The sequence below is a fragment of the Puma concolor genome, chromosome E1 (genome assembly GCF_028749965.1).
Source record: "Puma concolor isolate L17-30 chromosome E1, mPumCon1.1.hap2, whole genome shotgun sequence".
Taxonomy (NCBI): Eukaryota; Metazoa; Chordata; class Mammalia; order Carnivora; family Felidae; genus Puma; species Puma concolor.
In genome coordinates, this window is record NC_141680.1 from 47,766,930 (window position 1) to 47,781,599 (window position 14,670).

General features: G+C 37.3%; 1 protein-coding gene across 6 annotated transcripts in view; it reads left to right on the forward strand.

Moving 5' to 3' along the window:
* Positions 1-14,670, forward strand: part of TLK2 (tousled like kinase 2) — a 115,715-nt gene that overhangs the window by 67,868 nt on the left and 33,177 nt on the right. For all 6 annotated transcript variants that reach the window (XM_086687659.1, XM_086687657.1, XM_086687656.1 and 3 more), the window contains 3 exons: positions 4,486-4,596; positions 5,763-5,899; positions 13,219-13,371. In XM_086687659.1, coding sequence (XP_086543785.1) covers positions 4,486-4,596; positions 5,763-5,899; positions 13,219-13,371 — 401 coding nt within the window. The remainder of the gene's footprint in view (positions 1-4,485; positions 4,597-5,762; positions 5,900-13,218; positions 13,372-14,670) is intronic.

Here is a 14,670-nt window from a genome sequence, read left to right on the forward strand (position 1 = left end):
ATATATATATCTATATATATTTTAATGTTTTTCTATTTTTGAGAGGGAGAGCACAAGCAGGGGAGGAGCAGAGAGGGCGGGGGTGGTCAGAGGATCTGAAGCAGACTCTGGGCTGACAGCAGGGGGTTTGAATTTATAAACCATGAGATCATGACCTGAGCCAAGTCGGCCGCTTAACTGACTGAGCCATCCAGGTGCCCCTATCCCATGATGTCTTTAAGGATAGATTTTGTAATATGCAATTTATCATATTGACTGACACATTCTTAAAAAAACTTTTTGTTTTAAATAAAAGCAATATATGCTTTTTACAATAAATTTAGAGAATACTGAAAGATAGGATACCCATAATTCCATTAACTGGGTAAAACATTTGGCACATTTCCTTCAGTAATTTTTTTGAGCCATTTGTAGTGTGTGTGTGTGTGTGTGTGTGTGTGTGTGTGTGTGTATGTATATGCATATATAAATATTACTGATATATAAATAAAATTGACTAACATTTTTATCTTCTCCAGTGATTTATAAGGTATAGGTTTGATTCTTATTTGTACTAATGCAGTAGTTTTCCAACTGGCTCTATGGGGCCTTGAAGGTTCTGTGGAGGAACCTCCAGGGCTCCCATGACACAGCTGGGTGCGGATCTTGCAGTCTTTTTTACTGGGTAAGACTGTCTGAAGGAAGGGTTTTGTTTATTAACAATAATAATAATGTTTAATAATAAAAATAAGAGCCACTGTATTTGTAATTTTCTCCCTCCAAAAATTTTTACCTATATTTCTGTAATTATTGAAATATAGTATTAGTTTATTTGACTCCCTCCTGTATAAAACCTGGAATTTAGCACATATCTAAACCATAAACCTGGTCGTAATGAGTAAAATCTGATGTTTTTAGGCTATTCTTATTAAATTATTACTTTTAATATCATATATAAGAATAATTCTTATATGAAAAGCAGTTTTATGACCTAATTTACAATAATTAGTTACACGTGTTTGTTAAACTCATTGGTAGTATATATTTAAATTTTTTTTATTTTTTAAACAATTTTTTATTTTTTTATTGTTTTTTAATTTTTAGAGAGAAAGTACATGTGATTTGGGGAGGGGCAGAGGGCAAGGGAGAGAGAGAATCTTTTTTTTTTACATGTTTATTGATTTGAGAGATAGAGAGCGGGAGAGGGGCAGAGAGAGACAGAGACACGGAATCTGAAGTGAAGCGGGCCCCGACCTATCAGCGGAGAGCCCAACGTGGGGTTAGAACTCATGAACTGCAAGATCACGACCTGAGCTGAAGTCAGACAGTTAACTGACTGAGCCACCCAGGCGCCCCTTGGGAGAGAGAGAATCTTAAGCAGGCTCCATGCCCAGTGCAGAGCCCAGCACTGGATTTGATCTCATGACTGTGAGATTGCGACTTGAGCTGAAATCAAGAACTTAACCACCTGAATCTCCCAGGCGCCCCAACTGAAATACATTTTAAGTAATTACTTTTCAAGAAGGATGTATTAGTGTTAAGTTTTTTTGTTTCCTTGTAGATCTGAGAACTCTTTCTTTTGCCTCTCCATATAAAAGGTATTTTTGTGTTACAACCTATTAGCCTTCACCTCTTACCTTCTTGTAACACGCATACACGTGTGAACCTTTGCAATTTTTGTAGCATTCAATTTTTCTGAGAAGACCATGACCAAAGGAACAAACACTGCACTGTAATCTGTTTTTTGTGATGAGTGTAGGTACTCTCCCCCCTTATTCTTAGATTTCAAGAAATTTTGCCAGGGTACTTCTGTATACATGGGTCTCTAAATTCTTATTCTGGAAATGTGTGGTTATGCTTACTTTTTGCCTCTTTCTGTCTTGTGTTGGCTTCTTCCTTGGTTTCTAGGCTGGATCCCTGATTTCTCCCCTTTATTTCTATCACTTGGAGTCTTATTTAATATGATCAACCTTCTTTTCTGAATCTTACTAAAATGTTAATTTGTGTTCCATATATTTTCTGCTGTTTACTGTATCTTATGTAATTTTGATTCTGTTATTTACATTTGAACTTACTTTTTTTCCCTTATCTAACTCACTTTCTTATTCCATCCTGTACATTCTTGATGGTTTTTTGCTCTGATTTCATAGACATCATGTCTTTTTGTGTTTTATGGACTATGACAAGCAGTATTCTAAAATGTTCTTTTCATTCTTTAGGGAGATCATTTTCATCATTCTCAAGCTGATGTTCTTTTTCCTTATTCAGAAGTAGTTTTCCTTGGGTCTGATTTTTGGTTGTTTCCTTTTCTCCATCTTTTGATTTGGAGAGGCATATTTAGAGTCAGTACCTATCTTCCATCTTTTATTGTTAGCATATGTGCTTGCTTGGGGTTGCTCTTAACTCCTCTTTTTGTTCATGTGGGTGCTGGTTGTATTGCCAAGGTTTTAATTAGCTAGATTGTGGGTTTAGAAAGCTCCTAGCCCAGTTCTAGTACCGGTAGGCTTTTCTCCCGAGAATCTCTGCTGGATTGAAAAAGGAGCATGGGTTCATCTTTCTTCATCACCCAACTCTTTCAGAAAAGATTGAGGAGTTTATGAAAAACTTAGCACTGACTTAGCACTGTTTTTGAGTTAAAAAAAATGCTTTCGTTTTCTAGAAAGTAGTATGCTCCCTTTACTCACCATTGCCCACCTTCTACTACCTTGTTTTCTAAAGGTTGTAGTCTTCTTTGGCTGTAGAACAATACCAAAGGAATGGATACATCAAAAAGGAAGACACTGATGGCAGCTGCCATTTTTCTCAAATTGATTAAATTCTGTGTTTTGGATCAGGCAGGATGGGCAATGAGCACTCCTCATGTCTCCTTTTAGGCAGGCATGGGTGGTTCATTGGGTTTTTCCATTTTAGTGAAATGTTGGATAAGGCGACATCAGGAACTGATAGGCAGGTGCTGTTGTAAACCTGAACACAAATTGTTAATGCTAGAAAACCACAAAAATTTAGAGTTCTTAAAATTATTTACTTAGTTATTTGTTTATTTTTAAAGAAAGCTCTCCACCCAGTGTGGGGCTTGAACTCTTGGCCCTGAGATCAAGAGTTGTCACATGTTCTACTGACTGAGCCAGTCAGGCGCCTGTCGAGTTCTTAAGATTTTAAATAAGCTGCCAGAGATTGATTGGTTCCATACATTTGATTATAGATTTTTAAGGGAGTGTTTACCTTCCAAAAAAAGATTGAATTTCATATAAACATTACATAGTCTTTGTCTTAAAGATTCTTTTTTTTTTTTTTTCCCTCCAAGATTTTATTTTTAAGTAATCTCTACACCCAACGTGGGGCTTTAATTCACAACCCTGAGATCAGGAGTCGCAGTCTCTACTGACTGAACCAGCCAGGCGCACCATGGATTCTTTATTATGAATTAGTTACATTTCCCCAAATGTACTTACACTTTGCCTTTGATAGAGTGGTACATAGAACTCTGTACAAAAAACAGGTAGAAATTAAACTTATGAGAAGAGTAGAAATTTGGAGATGGAAGCTGTTGTACACTGGTCACTTTAAAAACGAAGCTGAAAAGTCTCTAAAATTGCATGTGCTGTAACATCTTCCATTTGTGCTTTTTACTGTTTCAGAAACACTTATATCATTTGATTGGGAAATACCAGATTTTTTTTCACAACTCAAGCACATTATTATAAAGTAGCGTTTATTTGTTGAAAGAGTAGAGGTCTTCTGTTAATACAAGAATAAATTTAAGAATCGCAGGGCAAAATTGACCTTGGGTTAGTGGTTCTTCCCTTCTCTGTTATTGTAGGAGGTTTGAATTTTCAAAGTATTTAGCCCATCCTTCTGACCACAGCTAAATTAACTATGTATTTACATTCTGGCATTCTTGAGAACCGGGACCTTATATTCATCCCGTTTGTTAGTTCTGTCTTATGCGGGCATGGGTGTGCCTGGCTTCTCTGGAAAGAAACACTTATGTAAATTCATGTCTCTTTTTCTTTGGAAACAAGAATAGAAAAACAAAGAACAATCAATCCTGAGAACGTTATGTGGTTTAAAAAAAAAATTCTGCAGTTTTTTTTTTGTGTTTAATTACCCTTTGAAAGTATTCTGTGAGTGCTGTAGAGTGCTTAATCAACTTTTGTATGTATTTTAAACATCTCCCTAATTGTAGGTTTTTTATTTTGTGACAGTTTAGGTATATGTGATGTACTAGATTTACCTATAACTGCTTTTTGAGAGGAGTGAAATACGATCAGTAGAAAAACATGCCCACTTGTAACAGAATTCATCTTTACTAAAAAGATAAGTTTATTAAGAGAGAAAAAAAGGAAGGAAATATTATAAAAAATTGTAAACATAATTAATCTTAGCTCTTTGGACTTTAATTTTGCTTTTGATTAACAATAGAAATACTGTTTGGACTCCCTAGAAACTGCTTTTGTATTCCTCTATCTTCCTTGGAGCTAATATAAAAAATATTTTCCATTGAAGGCCAACTGTGATTTGAGGCGGCAGATTGACGAACAGCAAAAGATGCTAGAGAAGTATAAAGAACGATTAAATCGGTGTGTGACAATGAGCAAGAAACTCCTTATAGAAAAGGTGAGTGATTAACGGTGGCCTGACCCCTGCTCCCAAGATCCTCAGGGTATCATTTTGTGCCTCCTTATTCCTTACCTGAGATGGAAGTATTTTAAAGTTGGGCTTTTTAGGGAAAGACTTTTTTTTTTAATGTTTGTTTGTTTGTTTATTTTTGGAGAGAGAGCATGAGCAGGGGAGGGGCGGAGAGAGAGAATCCCAGGCTGTCAGCGCGGAGCCAGATGCAGGGCTTAAACCCACAAGTCGTGAGGTGATGACCTGAGTTGAGACCGGGAGTCGGATGCTTAACTGACTGAGCCACCCAGGCACCCCTTTAGGAAAAGACTCCTTATAATTTGACAGTTAGAATTCTTTCTTCCATGGACACAGCAGCAAACATCCAGAGTGATAATATGGGACATCGTTTCTGGTTGTGCTTTGCTCTGAGTGTGATGTTGATCGGACAGGGACAGCTTGTCCTGGTTTGTTTGCGGTGTGGCGCTCCTTGGTTCTTACACTCATCCTGACCTTTGAAGTACATACCCTAGAACTCTTACAAACATTTAGCAGTACTTAACATTTCCATTTTAGAGATGATATTTGAAGTAACTTATGTATATAAAAATGTGATAATTAAGTGCTTTGTGCTTTAAAAAATTAAGTCAGCCTATACTTATGTATGGCCGATGTTTCCTTTATTATAGTAATTGATTAGTTGTGACTTGATGTTAATAGTTGTTAGTAACTGTTTCTTGAAAGTTTTTTAATATGTCCCCAACACACACTTATCTTATATTGAAAGATAGCAGTACTTGCTAATGAAATTATTACAAGCTAGAGGTTTGAGAGACTGGTGGTTACTTTTGCTGAAATCTTTGGAATGCTGTTAAAAAGACAGGGAACGCTGATAGTAGGTCATTTTATTAATGTCAGAGATAGGAGAACTTTGTTTCAGCTTTTAATTCATTAATTTTATGGAAAAGAAACTGCTTTTTTCCATTTTTATTTTTGAAATAAGACGGTATATGTTAATGCAGAGAATTTAAAGTTTTAAGGTACTTCCCAGAGTCCATGTAGAATCAGCCAGTTGTACTAAATGTTGATCAGTACAGTACAGAAAGTAAACATCATGCTATATCTGAATTCTCATAGGAGAATAAAATTATTTTCTATTTGTCCTTTCTCCTAAGTCAAAACAAGAGAAGATGGCATGTAGAGATAAAAGCATGCAAGACCGCTTGAGATTGGGCCATTTTACCACTGTTCGACATGGGGCCTCTTTTACTGAGCAATGGACAGATGGTTATGCTTTCCAGAACCTTATCAAGTAAGTGAAGTGCGATGATCACATTGAAATTGAAAAGTTGCTTTAAGTTTGCTGTAATTGTAGTAATTAAAAATCCTAGTAGTAGAAGTCCTCTTTTCATTCAGCTTTAGTCCCCATATGTGTAATGAAAGGTAGGGAATGAGGTGAAGTCCTGGAAAAAATGACGCAAGTTATTAGAGAAAAAATAAAGGAGTTCTACATTAAAGCTTAACGAAGAATAAGAATTGCTGAAGCTAAGGAAGAAAAATCCTAGGACTTGTTATCTTTTAAATTATGTAATGGATTTTCACGAGGAGTCCATGAACGTATTTGTTCTGGCTCCATAGAAAAATGACATAGGTAAGGACCTGAGGAAGAACATCCTGAGTTAGGTATAAAACAATAAAAACCCTAGGCAAACCTTTAGGATCTGTCCCTGAGGCCCTTTAAGGAGACCGTGTCTAGACCTTGGAGAGAGCGGCTACCTCAAAGGCAGGGGCTGAACCAGTGGTCAGGCTGGTAGCCAACCCCAGTGTCTGTCAGTGACTTGGACTCCTAAGCACTCAACATTCAAGTATTTACTCCAAGGAGGGAATTACCATTTAAAATCCTAAAATTCCAACTGTGTAAATAGCTAATATTGGCTCTGGACTTAAGTAAATCTTTAGATTATCGTGTATTTTGGTATATCTTATTTATTTTTATTAGATTATTTCCATCTGAGACTGGGGAGAATGGCATTGTGTTTTTAATCATGGGCTCTCAAACTTGAGATCTGTAGCTCACTATGAATTAGAGGATTCTATAGACTGCTTTTCCTGCCTTTTTTCCTAGCTGAAATAACTTCCTGCGCAGTAATTGGAGAGTGTGGGACTCCTTTAATAGTAAGGAAACATAAGAAACAACAAATATATGCCTGAAATAAAGTATAATACTAACCTGGATTGCACATTAGTAGTCACTGCTTTATATGTGATACATTACCCTCCCCTTGGCTTAGATATGTTTTTGCCTCACACATGTACCTTGAGTATGTGTAATTTGGTGTGATAAGAGGCTAGCTGTTGAGTCAAAGATACAATACCCACGAAGGAAAACAAAGCCTTTTGAGTTAAGTCAGGTGCCAGAGGCTCAGAATGACATCCACTCCGAGCACTAAGCATGGGTGACTGGTGATAGCAGGAACGCACCAGGGCACTATAATAGTGGCCACTACATGGAGTCATGGTACCCACCCATTCCTTAACACCCTGACCAGGACGTGCACATTGTCCTGCAAGTGACACCCCATCCAGTTTCATTAGAGTGCGATCTGAAGATATAACTTATATCCCCAGTACTGGCCATAGCCACCTCATGCTCAGACTGAGTCCCAGATGTGATAGTGACCCTACAAGTCTTTGACAATGGTTACTTCTTAGATGGCTGTCTTTAAAATATCTGAAGACTTTGACTGAAGATAGTGTGTTTGTATAGAGATGTAAAATGTAATTACTTTTAAGAAAAATGTTCATAGTTTTTGCTGACAGCGATATTTTATCTTTTTACTCTGTAAGCAGCCCCCGAGTCCCAGAAGGTTCTGGAAATCTTACACAGAGTACAAAATGATGACTTAGCTGTAGAGCCATCAGAGAAATTGGGACTATCTAAATGAGATCCCTAACTAGGATTGTTCCTCCTAGGTGGATAGCATTTTTTCATGCTTTTATGTCATATAAAATATCTCCATCTCTTTTGGGAAGCTGTCTGGCCAGTGTCTACTAATTACAGGTATTTTATTTTCTAAAGTTTTGCTTTAATAAATTAATTCCCTTTCAGTTTTAATGCAGCAGTTGAAATTCTTCAGTTGTAAAGGCTATGTTTGATATCCTTATAAATGATTATTTTCTGTATATGAGAAACTCCATGACAACATAATTTGTGGGTGACGTGGCTGAACACCAGGTAGCAGTACTAGGTTTTACGAGAAGAGACCATCCTCAAAACATTTAAAAATTTAATCAGATAATCAAGTACAGTCTCAGCAGGACCTCCAGTGCAATTCTTTTGTTTTCACTGTGTTCCTCTGCTCTTTTCAAGTGATCTTTATTCCCTAACACCGAAGATTTACCAGCTAATAAGAAAATCATATCAAATTTATATTATTTTTTGTCCAGGTTAGCAATTTTTCCTTTCCAAAGTATGTTTGAACCTGTTGAAGAAGTAGTTTATTTTATAGTTTTGAGAAAGTAGTTCTGTTACATACTATTGTTATTCAGTATACTCTTTCTTATTTGAATAAATCTTAAAATCTCAGTCAATGGCAAGGCAATAAAAAATTTGTTTTTGATGGGGGGGGCATGGTTTTAATGTTTTTTATTGAAGTGATCTAAATTTCACCGTTAAATATTGAGCCTAAGTATATGCTTGTCCTTAGGTCAAGATTTCTGAAATGCAGAGCTCGAACAGATCACTTGAAGGATGTAGAATATATTAGATAATTAGAGAATCTCGGGGGAGTGGTAAATTCTCTCAAACATTTATGCATTTAGTGACACAGATAAACTGTAGGAAGAGCATGATGTGTAAAAGTTTGGATTGGAATTGGAGGAAAACCCATTTAGGACAGAAGGGAGGTCCTTGTTGCTGAGAAGAATCTCCCCTTGACTTCAGACAAACTAAAAGACTTTTGTCAGTTTACAAAAACCACTGAACTGCACAAAATCCCCATTAGGCAGGAGAAACAGTATCAACAGGATAGATGAAGGATTTGGGTTGTGGGAGTTGGCAGGTCTGCAGAGAGAGCAAGGGTGGCTGGGCTGGAGGTCAGAAACACAGCTGGAGGCTGCCACTCAAGTCCAGCAGCTATAGATTAGAAGAGCGGGCTGGAAAGTCTGGATGCAGCGTGGTTGGTGCATTTCTCAAAAGGCTTTGCTTTCCAGTTAAGTTCCTAGGATGTTTTCCTCAAAGAGGGAAAAAATTCTTTACTAAGATTTTGTTTAGGAGCGCCTGGGTGGCTCAGTCAGTGAAGCATCCGACTCTTGATTTTGTCTAAGGTCACGATCCCATGATTTGTGAGATAGAACCCTGTATGGGACTCCAGGCCGTTAGCGCAGTGCCTGCTTGGGATTCTCATTCTCCTTTCTCTCTCTCCCCCCCACCCCATCTCTCTCAAAATAAATAAATAAACCTTAAAAAAAAAAAAAAAAAGATTTTGTTTCGGGGCACCTGGCTGGCTCAGTCCATAGAGCATGTGACTCTTGATTTCCTGGTCATGAGCCCCACATTAGGTGTAGAGGATAGATAGATAGATAGATAGATAGATAGATAGATAGATAGATAAAGTTTTTTTATATTGAAATGAAACAACATTGAAGTAATGGGATTTGATTTATAAACAAAATTGTGGTCATTTAAGAAGTGGATTATCAGCATGAGTAAATTAAACATTATAGCATCATAATGATACTCCAGGTATTTATTCTGGTGTATAAGGAATTATAGAATCCCATTTTTATTTTATTTTATTCTTTAAAAAATTTTTTAAGTTTATTAATTTTGAGATAGAGTGAGTGGGTGGGGGAGGGGCAGAGAGGGAGAATCTCAAACAGGCTCTATGCCGCCAGCGGAGAGCCTCATGGTGGGGGGTTCGAACCCACGAAACGGTGAGATTGTGAGATCGTGACTTGAGCTGAGATCAAAAGTCAGATTCTCAACCAACTGAGCCACCCAAGTGCCCCTAGAATCCCATTTTAAAGTGATCTTGTGAACCATCTGATTCTTGGTTACATGATCCATAATGAAAAACTCTCTTGATTCTGTAAGTGTCAAGATCTCCCTTGGGTATCCATACTGTTTCACAGTAGATACAGAACATGAAGTTGTGGGAATCTTTAAAAATTCTTACCTGGGCTTTTCAGGAGCTACCTGTAGATCATTGCTAAATTATTTTTGGTTAAAGTGATATCTGAAAATACGTTTGTTTTTTAATACCTCCTACTAGTATGTATGTATGGTGGGTTGGAGTCAGGAATACAGTGTTACTGTTGAGAGCGCCTGTCATTCATTTCCTAGGGCTGTTGTAACAAAAATACCATAAACCAGGTGGGTTAAACAACATAAATTTACTCTCTCATAGTTCAGGACACCAGAAATCCAAAACCAAGATGTTGACAGACCATGCTTCCTCTGAAGCCCCTAGGGGAGGATCGTTCTTTGATGTTCTGTGGCTTGTGGCAGCATAGCTTCAGTCTCTGCCTCCATCTTCACACAGTGTCCCCCCCCCCCCATGTGTCTCTGCCTTCTCTCCCTTTATAAGGACATCAGTCATATTGAATTAAGGGCCCACCCTACTCTAGTATGACCTCATTTTAAGTAAGGACATTTGATGACCCTATCTCCTAAGGTTATAATCTGAAGTTCTGGGAGTTAGAACTTTTAACATACCTTTTTAGGTGACCTACCTCAGCCTGTAACGATACCTAAGGCAAATTGTCTTGTTTTCTTGTAGAGGCAGTGGCTTTTTAAATAGGATTATTTAGATTTGAGTGAGATGGATTTATCAAATCATCAATACTTGTGTAAAAGATAGTAGTAGTAGTGGTAGTAGTACTCTTTCCATGGGTGGTAAATGGCAAGCATTCTCTAAAACTGATGCAATGCAAGAAATATCTAAGGATCAGTTCTAAAAGGCAGTGTCAGATGTGTTGGAGATACAAGGCTTGATAAGGCACGGTCCTTTTCTAAGAGAAGTTTCCAAGTTTACTGATATAACTCCAGATTCTACTCCCAAAATAAACCTAAATTAAGTATCACTGATGGTCTATCTTTAGATGACTTTTATTTGTCAGTATAATTAGCTAAATCATTTCAAAAATATCAAGAATTAACGTAGGAATTGTTATATATAATCGTGAACTCTGGTGCATCCATTTTTGTGTTCAAGCAAGCGCTCTTGTTCTTAGTATATACGGTTTAATATTTCCCCAGAGGTGTTTTGGCATCATCGCACCCTGTGTTTATGCTTTAATATGTATGATGACTGTGGGGCCCCTTTCTTTATGAATCTCTGGAGATCAAGTTTTTGGATTCTTACTAGAAACCATAGAAAATTAGTTGTATGTTTGATAAGGGTGATTGCTAAAAATCTGTCTTCCAAAGCAGCCAGTCTTCAAAGATAAAATGTTGTGGTACTTCACTAGCCCCACTATAGTTTATAGTTTAAACTAAATATTTATGGTTATCTCCAGAGAGTTTATTGTGCCTTGCATTCATGGTCCATGAAAGGATAAAAAGGAGCTAAAGATACTTTACCATTTTTTTTTAAATTGGGAAACTCCTCTTGAGAGACAGTTCAGAGACCATGCTATCTCATTGAGTCAAAAGGAGGGTTTTGATTTTACCTAAGGATTCTATGTCTCAATCCAGAATTCTTTCAAGCCATGAAGGATTCATACTACATATTCTTTGGTGGGGAGACATATCTCTAACGATAGTTGAAAGGGTTTTTCAGATAAGAAAACTCTTTTACATTGACATCCAATCAATGACCCAGCTCATCCTAAAGCCAAGGGAATTGTATTATGAGATGAATGGTTATTTATTTAGAGTGTTTGGACTAGGTTAATCTTGCTTACATTATTGTCCTTATAGATAACGGCAGCATAAATTGTATAATGGGCATCTGCCCTGGAATATAGGCTTGTTTTTCTGGTTGCCATTCTTCTAAAGAAAATAACACTGAGTATAGGGAAAGTCTAGAGACTGACTTACTACAGTGTTCAGGAAAGAGAGTTCAATAGATTTCATTTGAAAATGGGTTAAAAACTTAGATTCTCTTACTTTGCAAAAATGAAGGTGGAATCAAGCAAAGGAGGTAGGGGAAAGCATGGTAGAAGAAAGAGAAGGGAGCTAGCATTTGATTCTCAACTAGGGTTGGTGATTTATAGATTTTAGTCTTTTGAATGGTTAATCTGAAATCTTGGTATATTTTTAATATGCCAGGTCTCCAAACTTTAATATCTATTAGACATATACAAGAGAAAGTAGTTTTCATATATTGGTATTTTTATTGGCTACTAATGTGCAAATAGGTTTATTATAGGAAATTCAGACTTCTTTAGGAAATCCTCTAACGGTAATGGTGTTAGATATCTGAAGAATCTTTTTTTTTAATTGTTTTTTAAACATTTATTTATTATTGAGAGACAGAGAGACAGAGCATGAACATGGGAGGGGCAGAGAGAGGGGGAGACACAGAATCCGAAGCAGGCTCCAGGCTCTGAGCTGTCAGCACAGAGCCTGAGGCGGGGCTCGAGCTCACAAACCGCGAGATCATGACCTGAGCCAAAGTCAGACACTTAACCTACTGAGCCACCCAGGCGCCCCGATACCTGAAGAATCTTTATGTATATTTTTTATGAATTCATTTTACGTCCTATTCCCTAAGGAGTTTTTTACTAGCTGCAAGGCTTCATTGTGGTTTCTCTGAATGTACTTGATTTTTAAAAACTTAGTTTAGGTTTGACCATATCAGTGAGTGGGAATGACTATGGGGGCGGTAATGGCTCACCTAGAGTTAGAATAAATGATAGATCTAAAAGCAAAATCTTTTTTTTACTTTGTTCAGCATCCCTCATATTAGCTAACTTTTTAGATATAATTTGAGGAAACTTTAATTCAAATAAAAAAAATAAAAAGGCCCTTGGGACCTTTTGTAATATTTTTCTTACATAAATACGGTTTTTTAATGGAGCCATACCAAGAGTTGTTTTCTTTTTAAAACAAAAAAAATTTTTTTTATGTTTATTCATTTTTGAAAGAAAGTGCGAGCAGGGGAGGGACAGAGAGAGAGGGAGACACAGAATCCGAAGCAGGCGCCAGGCTCCGAGCTGTCAGCACAGAGCCTTGACGGGTTCAAACTCGGGGACCGTGAGGTCATGACCTTAGCCGAAGCGGACGCTCAACAAACTGGCGCCCCAAGAGTTCTTGTTAAATTGATACCACCCAGGCGCCCTGAGAGTTATTTTCTTAACTGTTAAAAAGGAATCAGAAAATTCTTTCTTGAGTCAGAAAATAAGGTCGCAGTGGAAATTTGATATTGTTCCTGCCTACTTTTCCTGTTCGGAGAATAATCATAACTACGGTCTTAAAGCACAGACTCATTCCAAAAAAAATCTTTCTATCATCAGTTATTTGGCTTTTCTAACCTGAAGTTATAATCAGATTTCTACTTGATTTAAAGGGGCTTACTTTTTCTCAAGTCTATCAAATATATAGGTGCCAAGATATTTGTGTTTACTCTCCAGCCACGTTACAGTGTTTTGACCTTCTTCTCTGTGCAACATCTTTTATATCTGTAGGCAGCAGGAAAGGATAAATTCACAGAGGGAAGAGATAGAAAGACAACGGAAAATGTTAGCAAAGCGGAAACCCCCTGCCATGGGACAGGCCCCTCCGGCAACCAATGAGCAGAAACAGCGGAAAAGCAAGACCAACGGAGCTGAAAATGAAACGTATGTTCTTTATTAATGTGAACTCTGTGAGATACCACAGTCTTCCCCAAAATACAAATGCCCTGTGGAGTGCCACTGGAAAAAAGGATAAATTACGGGGATTTCTAGGGCGTAAGCTTTCTTTTTAGTTACGTTGGTGAATTTGCTCACAACTTCTATAAAAACCACGTAAAATTCATTCATTTTCTTAGTCCTCATCTTATTTGGGTATTTTCTTTCTTTTTTGTTGGGGGGTGGTTGGGTGTATTTTGGGGTTTGTTTTCAGTTTTATTTAGATACAACTGACATATAACATTGTATCAGTTTTGGGTGTACAACGTAATGATTAGATATGTGTAGATATTATAAAATGATTCCCATAATAAGTTTAGTTAACATCCATCACCTCACAAAGTTACAATTTTTTTTCTTATGAGAATTTTATGATCTACTCTCAGCACCTTTCACATATACAATACAGTATTATTAACTTTAGACGCCATGCTATGTATATGTATATCACAGTTTCTTTATCCATTTATCCATTGGTGGACACTTAGGGGTTTTTTTCATGTCTTAACTGTTGTGAATAATACTGCAGTGAAGATGGGGGTGCATAGGTCTTTTTGAGAGAGTGATTTCATTTCCTTTGGATAAATATCCGGAGGTGAAATTGCTAAGTCATAGGATAGTTCTATTTTTAATTTTTTGAAGAACTGCCGTGCTGTTTTTCATAACGGATGCACCAATTTACATTCCTGCCAGCACTGCACAAGAGTTCCCTTTTCTCTACATCCTCACCACCACTTGTTATTTCTTCTCTTTTTAATTATTATTTAGGTATTTTCAAGTGAGCGGGACAAATAAGGTCACTTGACGTCATGGTCTTCGGCCACTCTCACAACAAATGTGGTATCAGCATGGTGGTCAAATGATAGAGTTGTTTATGTGTGGTTCTGGGTTATGGTACATTGGCATCATCTTAGGGGGATTACCTGGCTGTTCTTTTGAGGTAAAAAACGTCTAGCTGGAGAATGCTCTTAACTGGTCTAAAGAGCATTTGGTTAACAGTCACAGAAACTGTAGGAGCAAGCTGAGAAAAAAATAGGTATTATTTTAGGAAAAAGATATTTTGCCACTAAGCCAAATCTTGACATCACCAGTATTTTTTCCTGTTCTGTGGACCTGTGGGAAACACCAATATCTTCGGTTGCAGTGTAGTCACATAGCTGCCATGAATAGGAGGGATAGCATAGCCTTAGTATAGATGCTTTCTTTTTTCACCCCTGCCCTGTGTCAGATTTCCCTAATCATCACATT